Source organism: Rattus norvegicus, chromosome 10, assembly GCF_021556685.1.
Source record: "Rattus norvegicus strain SHRSP/BbbUtx chromosome 10, alternate assembly SHRSP_T2T, whole genome shotgun sequence".
NCBI classification, from domain to species: domain Eukaryota; kingdom Metazoa; phylum Chordata; class Mammalia; order Rodentia; family Muridae; genus Rattus; species Rattus norvegicus.
The window spans coordinates 66550821-66564979 of NC_141543.1; the positions used below are offsets into that span (position 1 = coordinate 66550821).

The window sequence follows — 14159 nt, forward strand, 5'->3', positions numbered from 1 at the left end:
TAAAACAGGTAAAGAAAGAAAAGATGAGCCATCCTGATGGATTCTGAATTTTGTAAAGTTTCTAAAAATATGTCATTTATTAAAGTTTCAGAAAAAATCTGTATCTTAAGTGTTAACATAACATTTTGTCATGTACTACATGGTAGAGAAAATTGCCATGCTGTAAGGACATGTAATTTTCTAATTGTGTTTTTTGTCTACTATTGTATTGTAGGAAAGGGGACTACCACAGGTATCTGGCTGAGTTTGCCACAGGAAACGACAGGAAGGAGGCAGCAGAGAACAGCCTTGTGGCTTACAAAGCTGCTAGTGACATTGCGATGACAGAACTTCCTCCAACGCACCCCATTCGTTTAGGTCTTGCTCTCAACTTTTCCGTATTCTACTATGAAATTCTTAATTCCCCCGACCGTGCCTGCAGGTAAGTAGTGGACGAAAGTTCCCAGTGTGGAGTGCAAAGGCTCTAGAGGACCTGCCTTCTGTCTTCTTGTAGGTGTCACAGGATTCTCTTGACTTAATTTTTATTAGCGTTTATTCAGTCTTTTGGGGTTGCTTGCTTTGTTTGAGGCATGGTCTTGGTACTAGGTGTCTAGTATAGCCTTGAATGGATTATACTCTTACTACTCTTAGTGAACAACTTTCCTTTTCAAAAATATTTTCTGTTTAATATGAAGTCTTATTTTTACTCTCATTGGTGATGTGACACTATTGTCATGCTAAGTTTTTTTGCACATTTGTGGGTGTAGATGCGTAGATGTCCCCATAGCTGGGCAGATGAAAATCAGAGGACAACTTGAGGGAATTGATTCTCTCCCTGCTATGATGGGCCCTAGGAGTCAAATCATGGCACTCACTAGTTGTGAACTCTTTTGGGGAGTTCTGGGAACTGAACATAGATCCTTTGGAAGGACAGCTAATGTACTTAACCACTGAGCCATCTCTCCAACCTCCTTTTCTCCCATTTTTCAGGTTGTTTCTGGTTTTTAAATCATGCTTTAGAACCCTCAGCATCAGCTAATTTCAAAACATTTTCCTCACTCCACCCTATCTGAGTTTAACCTGTGACTCTTATCCAGATTCTCCTAACCTGTTTCACTGTCTGAATTTGCTTGTTCTTGGCATCTTACATAAGTAAAATTGTTTTAATTTCTTGGTAACAGTATCTATAAATCTTCTATCCCATCCAGGGGTGGTGGCTTGTGCCTGTAATCCAGTCCTCAGGCGACTGAGGCAGGAGGATGAGCACACTTGCCTTGGTTACAGTGTGAAATCGCCGGCTTCTTTTCACCTTTTGTAAAGTGCATTGATATATGAACTTTCCCCCCTGTTTTTAGTGCAGAAAATTGAATCCAAGGCCTGTGTGTTTTAAGGTTTTTTTTTTGTGTATATATGTTTGTGTTTATGCCTGGTTGAGGTGGGAGGGAAAAGTGGACATTCATTGCCTGCTTTTCTCACTTGGCACCTCTTAAATTTTTTTTTTTTTTTTAAATGTATGGGCCAGGGAGGTGGCTCAGCAGGTAAAAATGTTTGCCATGAGGCTTGCCAGCCTGAGTCACCTCCAGGACCCACATGCCCACTCACAGTGCAAAATAAAAGGTGTTTAATGTGTGTGTGTATGTGTTTCTCTGTGTGTGTGTCAGAGAACAATGTGGAGGTAGTTGTACCTGTTATCTGAATGACAAGGTTTCCATAGATTTTTACTGAAGAAGCTATAGCTGTTAGTGCTGGTGTTGACTGAATTTCTCACTATTGTTTCCCATACAGATGCCTCTTTGCCTTGGCTAAGTGTAGATTTCATTTCTTTTTTTAAGATGTAGCCAATGGGACTGAGGCTGTTGCTCATTGGTAAATTGGCTCACATAGTCCAGTCTCTATTAAAATGTATTGATTGATACTATTGTGCATCCAAGATTTTCTCTTTCATTAAAACTTAATAGAACTCAGAAAAATATCACACATATATTTTTATGGCGGTTTTGGGTGGGGTATATAGTTCTTTACGGTCTAGCCTATTTATAATAGTTTGTATAAATCATACTAATAATTAGTGCCTTGGGGCTAGAGAGATGGCGTAGTGTTAAGAATATGTGCTTTCAGGTGACCTGAGTTTTATTTCCAGCATCCACATTAAGCAGCTCCCCAACTGCTCATGTCTCCAGTTCTAGGGGGTCTGATGCCTCAGCCCTCATCAGACACCTACATTCTTGTACACACACACACACACACACACATCAAAAAAAAAATTTTTTTTTTTTTAAAGAATTAGCGCCTTAGCTGAGTGAGGTTGTACAGGGCTGTGAGAGACTGAGGCAGTTTATATAATTGCTTTGAGATATGCTCTCACTGTGTCACCCCAGCTGGCATGGAACTAGATCTTGCTCCCTTCCAAGTGCAGAAGTTAGTTATGTACTAGCACTCTTGGCTAGGGTTGGGATTCCAAGGACTGCCTTGGTTTATATATAGGAAAGTGTTTAAAAAGCAATTCTAGCATTTATTGAGATGGCTGAGTAGGTAGGGTGCCTCATAGCCAGAGTTTAGTTCTTAGGATTTATGTGATGGAGATAGAGAGGCAACTATGACAGGTTCATCTATATAAAATTTTAGAAATGTATTTTTTATTATTAAAAACAAGCTGGGGGTTGGGGATTTAGCTCAGTGGTAGAGTACTTGCCTAGGAAGCGCAAGGCCCTGGGTTAGGTCCCCAGCTCTGAAAAAAAAACAAAAAAAAACCAAGCTGGACAAAAAATATTTAAAGTTATCTAGGCAATTGTCTTTGTGACTGGTAGAATCACTGAGAGACGTGCCCATTGTTGCTTTCTTTATTGTTAGTTGGTTAATGATAGTGTGTTCATTTCAGGTTGGCAAAAGCAGCTTTTGATGACGCAATTGCAGAACTGGACACGCTGAGTGAAGAAAGCTATAAGGACTCCACACTCATCATGCAGCTGCTACGTGATAACCTGACGCTGTGGACCTCAGACATGCAGGGCGATGGTGAGCAAGCCCAGACTGCTTCTCTAACGTTGCTTCTTCTAAATTCTTTGCTGTTTCTTAGTCTTGGTCTATAATTCAGACTCAGCCTGTCTGCAGTAGTTAACGTTTATTCCTTCTGTAGGAAGTCGTGTCTGAGTACCATTTTGACCTCTTTATAGTGAAAGTAAAAGGCCTATTTGACAATTTCATACATGGTGTAGAAATACTATGCTAATATTTAGTGGAAAGGTTTTGCCTTTAATTTTGTTAGTACTCACTCACCCTGCACTAGTCACTATAGGGACAGAATTACAGGAAACCATCATTCCTTTTTATTTTACAAACTTATAATTTTTAAATTATATGTCTGTGTACTGCATGAATGTCCTCTCTGAGGCCAGAGGCAGCAATGCATCTTCTAGAACTGGAGTTACAGATATTTATAAGCCTCCATGTGGGTGTTTGGGATTGAACAGTCAGTATTCTTAAGCTTGGAGCCATCTTTCCAGGCTCTGTCATTTCCTTTTATATCCCCAAAATGTACTTGGGAGAGGGTGACAGCGGTTGCTTATAAAACTATATTGCATTAGTAGATATTAATGAAACATTTTTTCTATGTGTGGGTTCTCTTTTCCAACCTTAGGCCTGTGCATGCCAGGTACAAACTTAATCTCTGGCTGTATTTGAGTGCCTGTGTAGAAATCTTTTTCTCTAAAAAGCAACTGGTTTTCCCTAGGGTTCTGTCCTTAAGTCCGTCCATACATGAATTATGGTATTATCTGGTCTTGGATTTTCATTTACAGTTAACTTTTTTGCAGAAGTAATTGATGTTTGGGAGATGTGTGGGTAAATTTTAACTTGAGATACAAAAGTTGAAGTTTATTGTGTTTTTAAGGTAGAGGTAGGGGTATGTGTGTGTAGGGTAGATTCAGACCCTTGTGCATGTTAAGCACATGTTCTAACACTTTGGAGAAGTACAGCTAGCTGTCTTATTTGGGGTTGTTCTATATCACGAGGTAGTTTTGTACAGTTGATGTGTGGGGGATTGGAAACATTTTTTAAAATAAGATTCATTTTTTAAACAGTTGTTATTATTTGCCTGCATATATGTTTGTGTACCGCGTACCTTCAGAGGGCAGAAGAGTTTGTGAAATTCCCTAGAACTGGAGGTACAGCTGTGTGCTACGTGTGGGTGCTAAGAATTGAACTCAGGTCCTCTGAAAGAACAACTACTGTTCTTAACTTCTGAGCTGTCTCCTCATTTATTTATTTATTTATTTATTTATTTATTTATTTATTTATTTAGAATGTTTTGCTGGCATGCATGCATGAACATCTCATACATGTTCAGTGTTCAGCAAAGTTAGAAATGGGTATCAGATACCTTGGAAGTGGGGTTATCACCATGTGGATAATGGGAATATGGAATATAATTCAAATGTCTTCTGAAGAGGCAGTAAGCATTCCCTAACTGCTGAACCATCTCCAACTCCAAAGTTTGTGAGTTTTAGGTTTATTTATATTCTATATTTATTTTATATATGTGAGTACACTGTAGCTGTCTTTAGACACACTAGAAGAGGGCACCTGATCCCATTACAGATTGTTCTGAACCACCATGTGGTTGCTGGGAATTGAACTCAAGACCTTTAAAAAAGCAGCCAGTGCTATTAACTGCTGAGCCATCTCTCCAGCCCAAGTTTGTGGGTTTTGTTATTTATTTGTCAAGACAGGGTTTCTCTGTGTAGTCCTGGCTATCGTGGAATTTGCTCTGAAAACCAGGGTGGACTCAAATTCACAGAGATCCACCTGGGGAGTGCTGGGATTAATGATGTGCACCACTACTGCCCAGCCCCTGGAGTTTGTATTAATTGCAATCATGTTAAGCGTGTTACTCAGGCAGAAGCCTATATTTAATTCTGGTTAGATAGATAGGCTTTATATTGATTGTTCTTGGAAATGTCCGTGGGTTATGAATGGTATAACTTCCCTTTTGTAGCAAAGCTGAGTTTTCCTACTTTATTTTTGCTACCTACGTGAGACCTTGTTTGGTTTAGCTTCTCAAAGCTCACTAGGTCATCAGATATTTATATATTCTATGACGAGTGTTGTAATGAGATACATGATATGAACTTCTTTTCCAGCCTTGAGAGAGCCATGGCCTACTTTTCCACATAGCATTACACAGCCTCTGTCAGCCTTAAGGAGAACTGATGACTGTGACCTAAAGTTCTTGGTAGCTGTAGATTTTGTTGTACTTTAACAGTAAGTTTGCAGAATGACTGTAGTCAGCTGCATTTTGTAGTGCTCCATAGTTTACGGAGGGCTAATAGCTCTATCTTAGAAGGAATAAGGGAAGACAGGAGAGCTTGCTGAGCAGCAGTATTGAACACTATACCTTTCAAATCTTTGGGGACATTAAATTTTAAATTTACTGGATTATAATGCCATTCTAGGCTGACCTTGGTGACACACCTTTAATCCCAGCACTCAAGAGGCAGAGGCAGCCACCTGTGAGTTTGAGGCTAGCCTGGTCTACAGAGCAAGTCTGAGGGCAGCCAGGGCTACACAGAGAAATCCTGTCTGAAAAATAACACCCCCCCCCCCCTTTTAGGTAATTATGCATGGATGTGAGTAGATGTGTACCTATGTCTGAAACTTTATCTCAAGCCCCCCCCAATTACAAGAATAAAATATAATTTATACACATTTATTCTTAATTACACTTTATTTTTGATGTATGTGTGCACACCTATTTTCATGAGCATGCACACATGGAAGTCTGAAGACAACTTCATGAAGTCTTTCTTTCCATCTTTTTTGGTAGGTCAGGGCTCCTAGTTTCTTCACATAGACCAGGCTGGCCTTGAACTCAGATCCACCTGCCTCTGCCTCCTGATTGCTGGGATTAAAGGTGTGCACCAACCACACTTTGCTTATGTTTTTTCCATCTTGTGTTCTAAGTTTTAAAAGTTTTAAAAATTCTAAGGTAGGAGAGTGGCAGCAGTTTGTGGTACATACAGAAGCCAGAGGACAGAGAGCCTAGGGTGCTGTTTTTCCTTAGGTGCCTCCCCTTCCAATATTGCTGATATTGGCAACCTTCCAGCATATAGCTTAAGAGACTTTTACATGAAACATAGAGTTATTAAATGCTTTGTTTGAATTGGGAATTTCTGATGAGTCTCATGTGTTTTTCTTGTATATTTTTCCTGTAGATCCTGCTAATGACTGGTCGTTATTGGAACATAATTTTTTTGTTTCATTTTTATTTTGTGTGTGTTTTTTGTGCGTGATGTGTGTATGTACACTACATGTCTGCTTAGTACCTGCAGAGGCCAGAAGAGGGTGTCAGATCATTTGGAGTTTGTATTACAGATGGCTGTGAGTCACCACATGGTGCTAAGATCTGAGCCCATGTCATCTGTAAGAAGAGCCAGAGCAGATACGCCACCGTACTAGCTCAGGAAGATGATTTCTTTTTAAAAAAGGAAAGTTGTAGTTCATTGTGTGTGTCTGTGGAGGACAGAGATTCTGTGATCCTGCTGTTTCCCGTGGTTATGGGTTTTTTCCCCCCTCATGTTTTTGGTTTTTCAAGACAGGCTTTCTCTGTGTAAACCTGACTGTCCTGGAACTAATGCTCTAGACAAGGCTAACCTTGAACTCAGAGATTTGTCTGTCTTTGTCTCTGCTGGGATAAAAGGCATTGCCAGCATCACTCACCATCACCCAGCTGCTGTTTCCCAGGGTATTCAGTCTGTTTCTCCAAGTCTTAAAAGGATTGGTTTCATAGAGAGGAAATGTGTATGCTCTGCCTATGCTTTGCCTTCTACTCCTGAAGTGGGCAAAGATACGTCAGTGCACCCTCCCCACTTACAAACATCCAGAGTTTAAAGTAGTAAAGGAAAAATTAGACAGGTTATTTACTTCTTGAGGTTTGTTCAAGTAGAAAGACCAGAGCTGACTCTTGATGTTCCCTTTGTCATATTGTGGTTTATTTTCCTGTAATGTGCTCTCACCTGATCTCCCTCCCTCTCTCCTTGACTGTAGATTCCTAAAGGAAAACCCAACTCTTCCTTCCCTTAAAACTGCGTTGTAAGTCATTGTTGTGTTGCAGGGAGCTCTGCTGTTTGGGTCTCACTAATAATGCTTGCCTGTGAGCACCTGTCCCCACAGACTCACCTGGTTGGTTACCTTCTCAGGTGCTAAGTCTGGAGACAGCCATGGCCTGCTCCCCTGCCTTGGCTAGTTAGGTGTGGCTTATACGATGTGTGACTTTGTCTTGTGTCTGAGTGCCTGGGACTCTTGCCATGTTTGCCAGTTGCTTGTGTGTGCTCCTTTGGTCCGCTAGCACACTTCAAGTGTGTCCTTTTACAGATGAGACTGACCGTGCAAGCTCCTGCGTGGGTGCCTTGCTCTGGAGGGTTGGCCTCCCTCTTCTTTCCTAGGATGGTTATGTTTGTCTGCGCATGTCTTTCCCATCTTACAAGTTAAACCCTCCATGTGCTCTAAGCAGCTTTCATTGAGACAGCATCTTAATATGTAGTTCATACTGACCTTTGAACCCTCGTGCTGTGATAAGAAGGCTTGGCCTTTTATGTAACTTGTTAATCACATCAGTGTCACTTTTTCTCACCACAAGAACTTTAGAGAACTTTCTTGATGCTTACTGCTGCTGTGATGCTTTAGACTCCATGTAAACGCTACATGTGTGAGCATTGCAAACAGGAAGCTTGTCCTCTAAGCTGTTCTCGTTAGACTGCTTGTGTTTGTTAAATGTTCTAGTAGCACTTAACTGAGTGTGTGGTTATATGTTCTTTTTATTTATTGTTGAGGAGTGAACATAGAGCCTTGTGTGCAAGTACATGCTGTATTACTACCACCACTACCACTCCACCCCACCTCACCCCCAACCCTCCAGTTAATTGAAGTTTTTTTTTTTTAATTAAAAATAGTTCTCCAAAATTATAATGTACAAAAGGATACAATTTTTACTTGTCGGATCTTTTTTTATTTGGGGGGTGGGGTGGGGCAAAAGCTTCGCATGTTTCCTTAACTATGGCTGACTTGATTCATGCTTATAAGTAGGTAGATGATCTTCCCGTGAATAGACTTGGCTTTCTCTTGCATGTTAGCAATGCAATTGAAATTTGGCAGGCTAATTGTCATGTTCAAAGAGTAAAGAGAAATGGCATGAAAGTTGGCCCAAATGCCCTTCTGTAATAACCTCAGTGACCATGTGCTTCACTCTGAAGAATAATATCTGCTGTTTGGCCTATCTGGCCACCGTAAAAGAGATGTTCGTATACATAGCAATCTCTCCCACACACCGTAGAACTCCTGTGATGCTTATATTCTCTGGAAGGATAGCTGATATTGAGCTTGTGGATAAGTACCTCCTCTACCCCAGGTCAAAGCAAAATACTATTGGTTCTTAAAGAGGTGAGGTTATTGAGAAAGAGTATTTGACCAAGAAACACAGGGTGGTTTGAAGGTCATTTTAAAAGAGTGTGTTTTTGTGTTTACTTTTGAAAAGCTTGTTTAACAGAGACTTTTGATTTCCGAACCTTTAACATTTTTAATTTTATCATTTGTTAACACTCGATTATTTCAGGACTGTGGTTGGTAGCTCTTGGTTTAAGTACCTCAGCTGTAAGGGTTAGAAGACCTTTGCCTGCTCATATTTGCTAACAGTTATAGTGAAACTAGAGGCCCTTAGCTTGGAATGGTGTCTTTGTGACCATTAGCGTATGTGGCAGTAACTGTTCTTTTTCCTTACAGGTGAAGAGCAGAATAAAGAAGCGCTGCAGGATGTGGAAGATGAGAATCAGTGAGACGTAATAAAGCCAACAAGAGAAACCATCTCTGACTACCCCACCCCACCCCTGCCCTTGGAAGTTCCCCATTGTCACTGAGAACCACCAAATTTGACTTTCACATTTGGTCTCAGAATTTAGGTTCCTGCCCTGTTGTTTTTCTTTCTTTTTCTTTTTTTTCTCCCCTCCCCTTTTTTAAAACAAACAGTTTTCAGAAGTTCTTAAGGCAAGAGTGAATTTCTGTGGATTTTACTGGTCCCAGCTTTAGGTTCTTTACGACACTAACAGGACTGCATAGAGGCTTTTTCAGCATTACTGTATTGTCTCCGGCCACATGTGGCAAGATCATCATTAGAAATGGAAATGACATTTGAGAGCCATTAGACTTCTAGGTGATGCATCTAAGAAAGATTAATCACACAATAGAGGCATATGCGCTGTCATTTTTCCTTTTTTTAATTGTTAAATTGAATTTTATACCAATGTTTAAACTTAAATTGGGTGTTAGCTTGAGGTGTTTTGGGGGAGTTTGCGGTAATGGTTTTGCTGTAACGTGTGTTTGGAACTCTGCTGAAGGGCTGCTGAAAAGCACGGTGCTGGTAACAGTCCAACAGTCCGCGGCTGCTCATTCTTGCCGACTCCTCCCTCTGACGCAGGTTAGCATTGAAGGTGGTATGGAAGCCTGCATGCGTGTTCAACTCTTCCTCTTCCCTCCTCCTCGGCCTCCCTCATCCCTTCCTCCTTCGCTCGCTCAACCTCTTTTGTTCAGTATGTGTAACTTGAAGCTAATTTGTACTACTGGATATCTGACTGGAGCCACAGATACAGATCTGTATTGTTCTTACTGAAACACAGCATGGAATTAACATTAAACTTAAATAAAACAAACCTAAATTAAAAATGCCAAATATATTATGCCTCCATCCTTTATACTTCTAAAATAAAATCTCTAGTCCAAACATATTTGACAGTATTGTTTGTCTGAATGTGAAAATATCCCCCATTTTATCCCATAAATCATTTGTTTCCCAATGATGTGTATTTGGGGGTGGGGTAGGGAAATTGCTTGTAATCTGGTGTTGAACAACTAAGTCAGTAGATTGTCCTGTCTTTCAAACCAGTTAGCAACACAATATTTATGTTTAAATTTATCATTAAAGTACAACAATCATTTAACACAGGTGTAACTATGGATCATTTTCTAATGTGTAATTCTGACTTCTGCAACCAGATGAGGCTCAGCGTGTGGAAATAATTCTTGGTCTAAAGTACAATTATACTTCTCACTGTAAAAGTCAGCAGCAAGAACCGTAGTTGAATGAATCCCTTGTCAGTGTCACCTATTAACCAAAACAGCTATAACAGTTTCTTCAGAGGCAGGTCATGTGGTAGTGTAACAGGTAAATGCCTGAGTTCCTGAGAACGACTAACTCATAAGGCACACCTAGTCTCGCTGCCATAATACAGTTGAGTGTTGAGGTGTTGTATGGGTAGGGGGTAGCATGGTGCATTTGTAAATATCTTGTGTCAGAAAACATTCCTTTTGCAATGCTGGGGTTGAAAATATTTTCAATTAGAAAACAGGTAACAGTTGACTTTTTCTAAGAGTGCCACTTTTTCTAAGAGTTCCTGTAATCGGGTGTAGGAGGACCATGATTGTTATACAAAGTCCAGTCACACAGGCTAGCTAAACTCAAAGGCACTATCCTGTCTCAGCCTTCCAAATTGATAGGATCACAGGCATGCACATAACCAGATTCTACTTTCATTTCCAGGACATGCCACCATATGAAATAATGATTTTTGTGAATTCCTTTTCCATCAACTTGATAGGAGACAGTTGTCTTAAGTGTCATAAAGGGGTTTCAGATGATTGATTGCTTTATATCTAGTATAAGGTTTCCAGATACTTGTTTATGACCAAAATCAAAGTCGTAAGACCGTTTTTTAAAGCCACTCAGGGAATTCAGGTGTTCAGTATTACTGCACCAAACACTAAGTCTACCTGATTGCTGGACTTGATCCAGATAGTGAAGATAATAGTGCTGACTGGAAACGCGGTCCAGTGAGTAAGAGCACATACTATAGTGGGCTCCAGTTCAATTCCCAGAACCCATATTGAGTGGTTCACCATTGCCTGTAACTCCAGTTCCAACAGAATTGACACCTGGCCTCCACAAGCACCAGCAAACTGGAGTATATATTTAGTAGGAAGAAAAAATTGTTTTTTAAACAACAAAGCTAAAAACACAAACAAAAAATTCTGGCAAAGGTAGGTGGATCTCTTTGAGTTCAAGGTCAGCCTTGTCAACAGAGTTAGGACAGACACCTATACAGAGAAACCCTGTCTCAAAAAAGGCAAAAACAACTGAATTAAAAAAAAACCCTTCAGACATCCAACCTTAGCCTGATGCTGAGTTCATCCTTAGCGTGAAGTAACACCTAATTCTGTTTTGTGAGTTTGGGTCTCTTACTCAGGCTGGCCTGGGAATTCAGTCCAGGATGTCTTCAACTTGCTGCCTCCATCTCCCTGGTGCTGGGAGGACAGGTGTGTGCTTGAGGATAAAACCTAGAGCTTGTCCACTGGGCAGCACTGTGCCAACCAAGCTAATAACCCCAAGCCTGGCTAATACAGAGGTCATTGTCAAGTTAGCTTGTCCAGAATGTGGACTTCAATGTGGCCAGCAAACCCAAGTCCTAAACAGTGACTTTTTGTTTTCCAGAGATGGTTTCTCTGTAGCCCTGGCTACCCATCTATCTGTAGCCCAGGTTGGCTTCAAACTCTTGACTGCCTATGCTTGCCTATGCCTCCCAAGTGCTGGGGATTAAGGTTTGTACCACCACGCCCCACCAAGTTTTTGAAAGAATTGTACATGTGTTTCCTGCATGTTATGTATGTACAGTAGGTATGTAAGCACTCCTCACTGAAGAGCCTGATCCCTTCGAACTGAAGTTACAGGCAGTTGTGAGCTGCCATGTAGTTAAACAGAAGTCAGGTCTTACGAAAAAGCAACAAATTCTCTAAACTGCAACATCACCCAGCCCTTCATGGGCCTTTCCAAGCAAATGTGATACAGGAAAGTGATTAACCCTGCAAGGATAGTTACTCCATTGACTGGGCTACAGAGGCTGAGTCTCCTAAAGTGTGAGCTCCTGATTTAGTAGCATCCCCTGAACATTGGGTTCAGTAAATATAATTAATTTGAAATATTTTATGTGCACTGCCCTCGTTCCTTACCTACCCCCAATTGGCCACACTGGGCTCCTTGAGGTTCCTCAGCCATACCAAGCCTAATCCTGTTCCAAGAGGCCACATGTTCCCTTCACCTGGAACATTCCCCTCAAGTATTCCATCCCCAGTACCCTCTCTGGCCTCCTCTAGCTCAAGTCCGTCTGTGGAGATCACAGGATTGTCCTCAGGTACACCAGCATCAGCACCAATCCTAGCATTGTGGACAGCACTGATCCCAGAGATCCAGGTTTGAGCACCATGTGATGTTTACAAGCATTTAAACTTATTTTAAAATTTTATTGTGTATATAAGTGAGGGAGAGGGAGGTTGAGATACTGAGCCTGCAAGATGGCTCAGTTGTGTGGAGGTCAGAAGATAACTGTTCTCACCTTATCCCTTGATGCAGGGGCGCTCTTGTTTCTCAGGTGTTTATTCTAGGTTAGTCGTCAGGAAGGCTCTGGGTAATTCCCCTGTCCCCAATTGCCTATGGCCCCTGGAATTGCTGGGATTATTAATGTCACATTACATCCTGATTTTTCTTGGTTTTTGAAATGGTTTGAACTACAACTTAACTCTGTAGACCAGGCTGACCTCAAATTCAGAGATCTGCCTGCCTCTGCCTCTGCCTCCGCCTCCTGAGTGCTGGAACTAAAGGCCTTGGCTACCACAACCTGGCATACATACCCTGATTTTGCTTGCTTGTTTGTTGAGGCAGAGTTTCTTTGTGTAGCCCTATCTGTCCTAGAACTAGCTCTGTAGATGAGGATAGCCTTGAATTCAGAGATCTACTCTCCACTGCCTCTGGACTCGAGATGGGGTCTTAACTATGTAGCTTTGTCTGTCCTGAAAGTGGGTGTGTAGACCAGGCTGGCCTTCAACTCAGATCCATCTGACTCCCAAGTGCTGGGATTAAAGGTGTGGGCCACACCAGAAAAAGTCTTGCCTTTTTTTATTTGGCTTCCAGGGATCACTCAGATCTTGAGGCTTGTGTGGCAAGTGTATCTGGTCAGCCTCACTTAGTCAAACCTCGGAGTCTGTTTCTCTATATGTAACCTGGGAGCCTGTTTCAAATAGCTCTTGGTGAGGAGTAAATGAGAGGCAGTAGGATCACCACAAATTGGATTACAAGTGCATTTCAAAAAACAAAAATAAAAGCCACATGTAAGCCCCAATTGCCTTTCACTTGTTCCCTCCATATCTTCGAAGGAGTCTCCCAAGCTAGTGCGACTTCAATACGACATTCCCATTTACTTTGAATTATATATCCTTATAAATATTAACAAATAAGACTTAAAAAGGACACCTTTGAGAAGGTCAGACAGGATTACAAAAATTGTGTCGTGGCGCTGCAGTTTGAGGATGTATTTTGCAGCCGTCACGTGGCAGCAAAACTGTAAGCAGTGCACGAGTCCGTGTCGACGACAGCCAGAGTCCATGCAATGGGAGGTTCACTTGGCTGGATAAGGACGAAGGGCTGGACATGCTTGGCCGGAGGTCGGCGGGTAGGCGGGCCATGGAGGTGCAGCTCCTCGTTTTTGCCACTAGAGGTCAGAGGGTCACCGCCTCAGGGTTGGAAGACCAGCCCGTTCAGGGATTGGCTAACGGTGGCGGTGGGCGGGGCGGAGACCAGGACGCGAGGTGGATGATGGGCATCAAGAGATGCCCTAGTTACTTTGGAATAACCTTTGTTTTTGGTATCAGATTTCCTCTTTGCCACTCCGATGGGCCAGTAGGAAGATACTCGTTTGGGATGAAAGGCTGAACTGCAACTTCTCAAAGGGTCTTTTTCCTTCAGCAGACATGTAATATACTGGGAATTTAGAAACGTCCCAGGATCCCAGGAGAGTTCCATCACTTTTTAGTGGGTTCATCTTACACGTGAGGTGGCTAGAAGCCCTGCTTTCCACCCCGCCTGTCCCTGGGATTGGCAAGGATCATCATTGAGGCCTAAGCCCACTTACTGCCTGCAGCAACAGAGGGACCCAGGTTTCTTGCCCACCTGAGCCCTGTTCTTTTGCTGAGCCTCAGTCTAATAAACGGTTCTGTATCCTCAGGAGGTCTCCAGGCTCCTCTCTGAACAAAGCACCCCAAAAGGCAAAATCTCAGTTACCCAGAGCTCAGTCAGGTGCACTAAAATACCG

The 14159-nt window shown here is 41.8% G+C and overlaps 1 protein-coding gene across 2 annotated transcripts in view; it reads left to right on the top strand.

Annotated features, from left to right (window-relative positions):
• Ywhae (tyrosine 3-monooxygenase/tryptophan 5-monooxygenase activation protein, epsilon) overlaps positions 1 to 9962 on the top strand; it is a 37692-nt gene extending 27730 nt beyond the window's left edge. Inside the window, exons 4-7 of one of the 2 annotated variants that reach the window (XM_087571256.1) lie at positions 215 to 421; positions 2858 to 2994; positions 7021 to 7065; positions 8752 to 9749. In XM_087571256.1, coding sequence (XP_087427382.1) covers positions 215 to 421; positions 2858 to 2994; positions 7021 to 7028 — 352 coding nt within the window. In that variant the 3' untranslated portion in view covers positions 7029 to 7065; positions 8752 to 9749. Of the gene's footprint in view, positions 1 to 214; positions 422 to 2857; positions 2995 to 7020; positions 7066 to 8751 lie in introns of both variants that reach the window. The other variant, NM_031603.2, reaches the window with a different exon arrangement.
• Positions 9963 to 14159: the final 4197 nt, after the last annotated feature.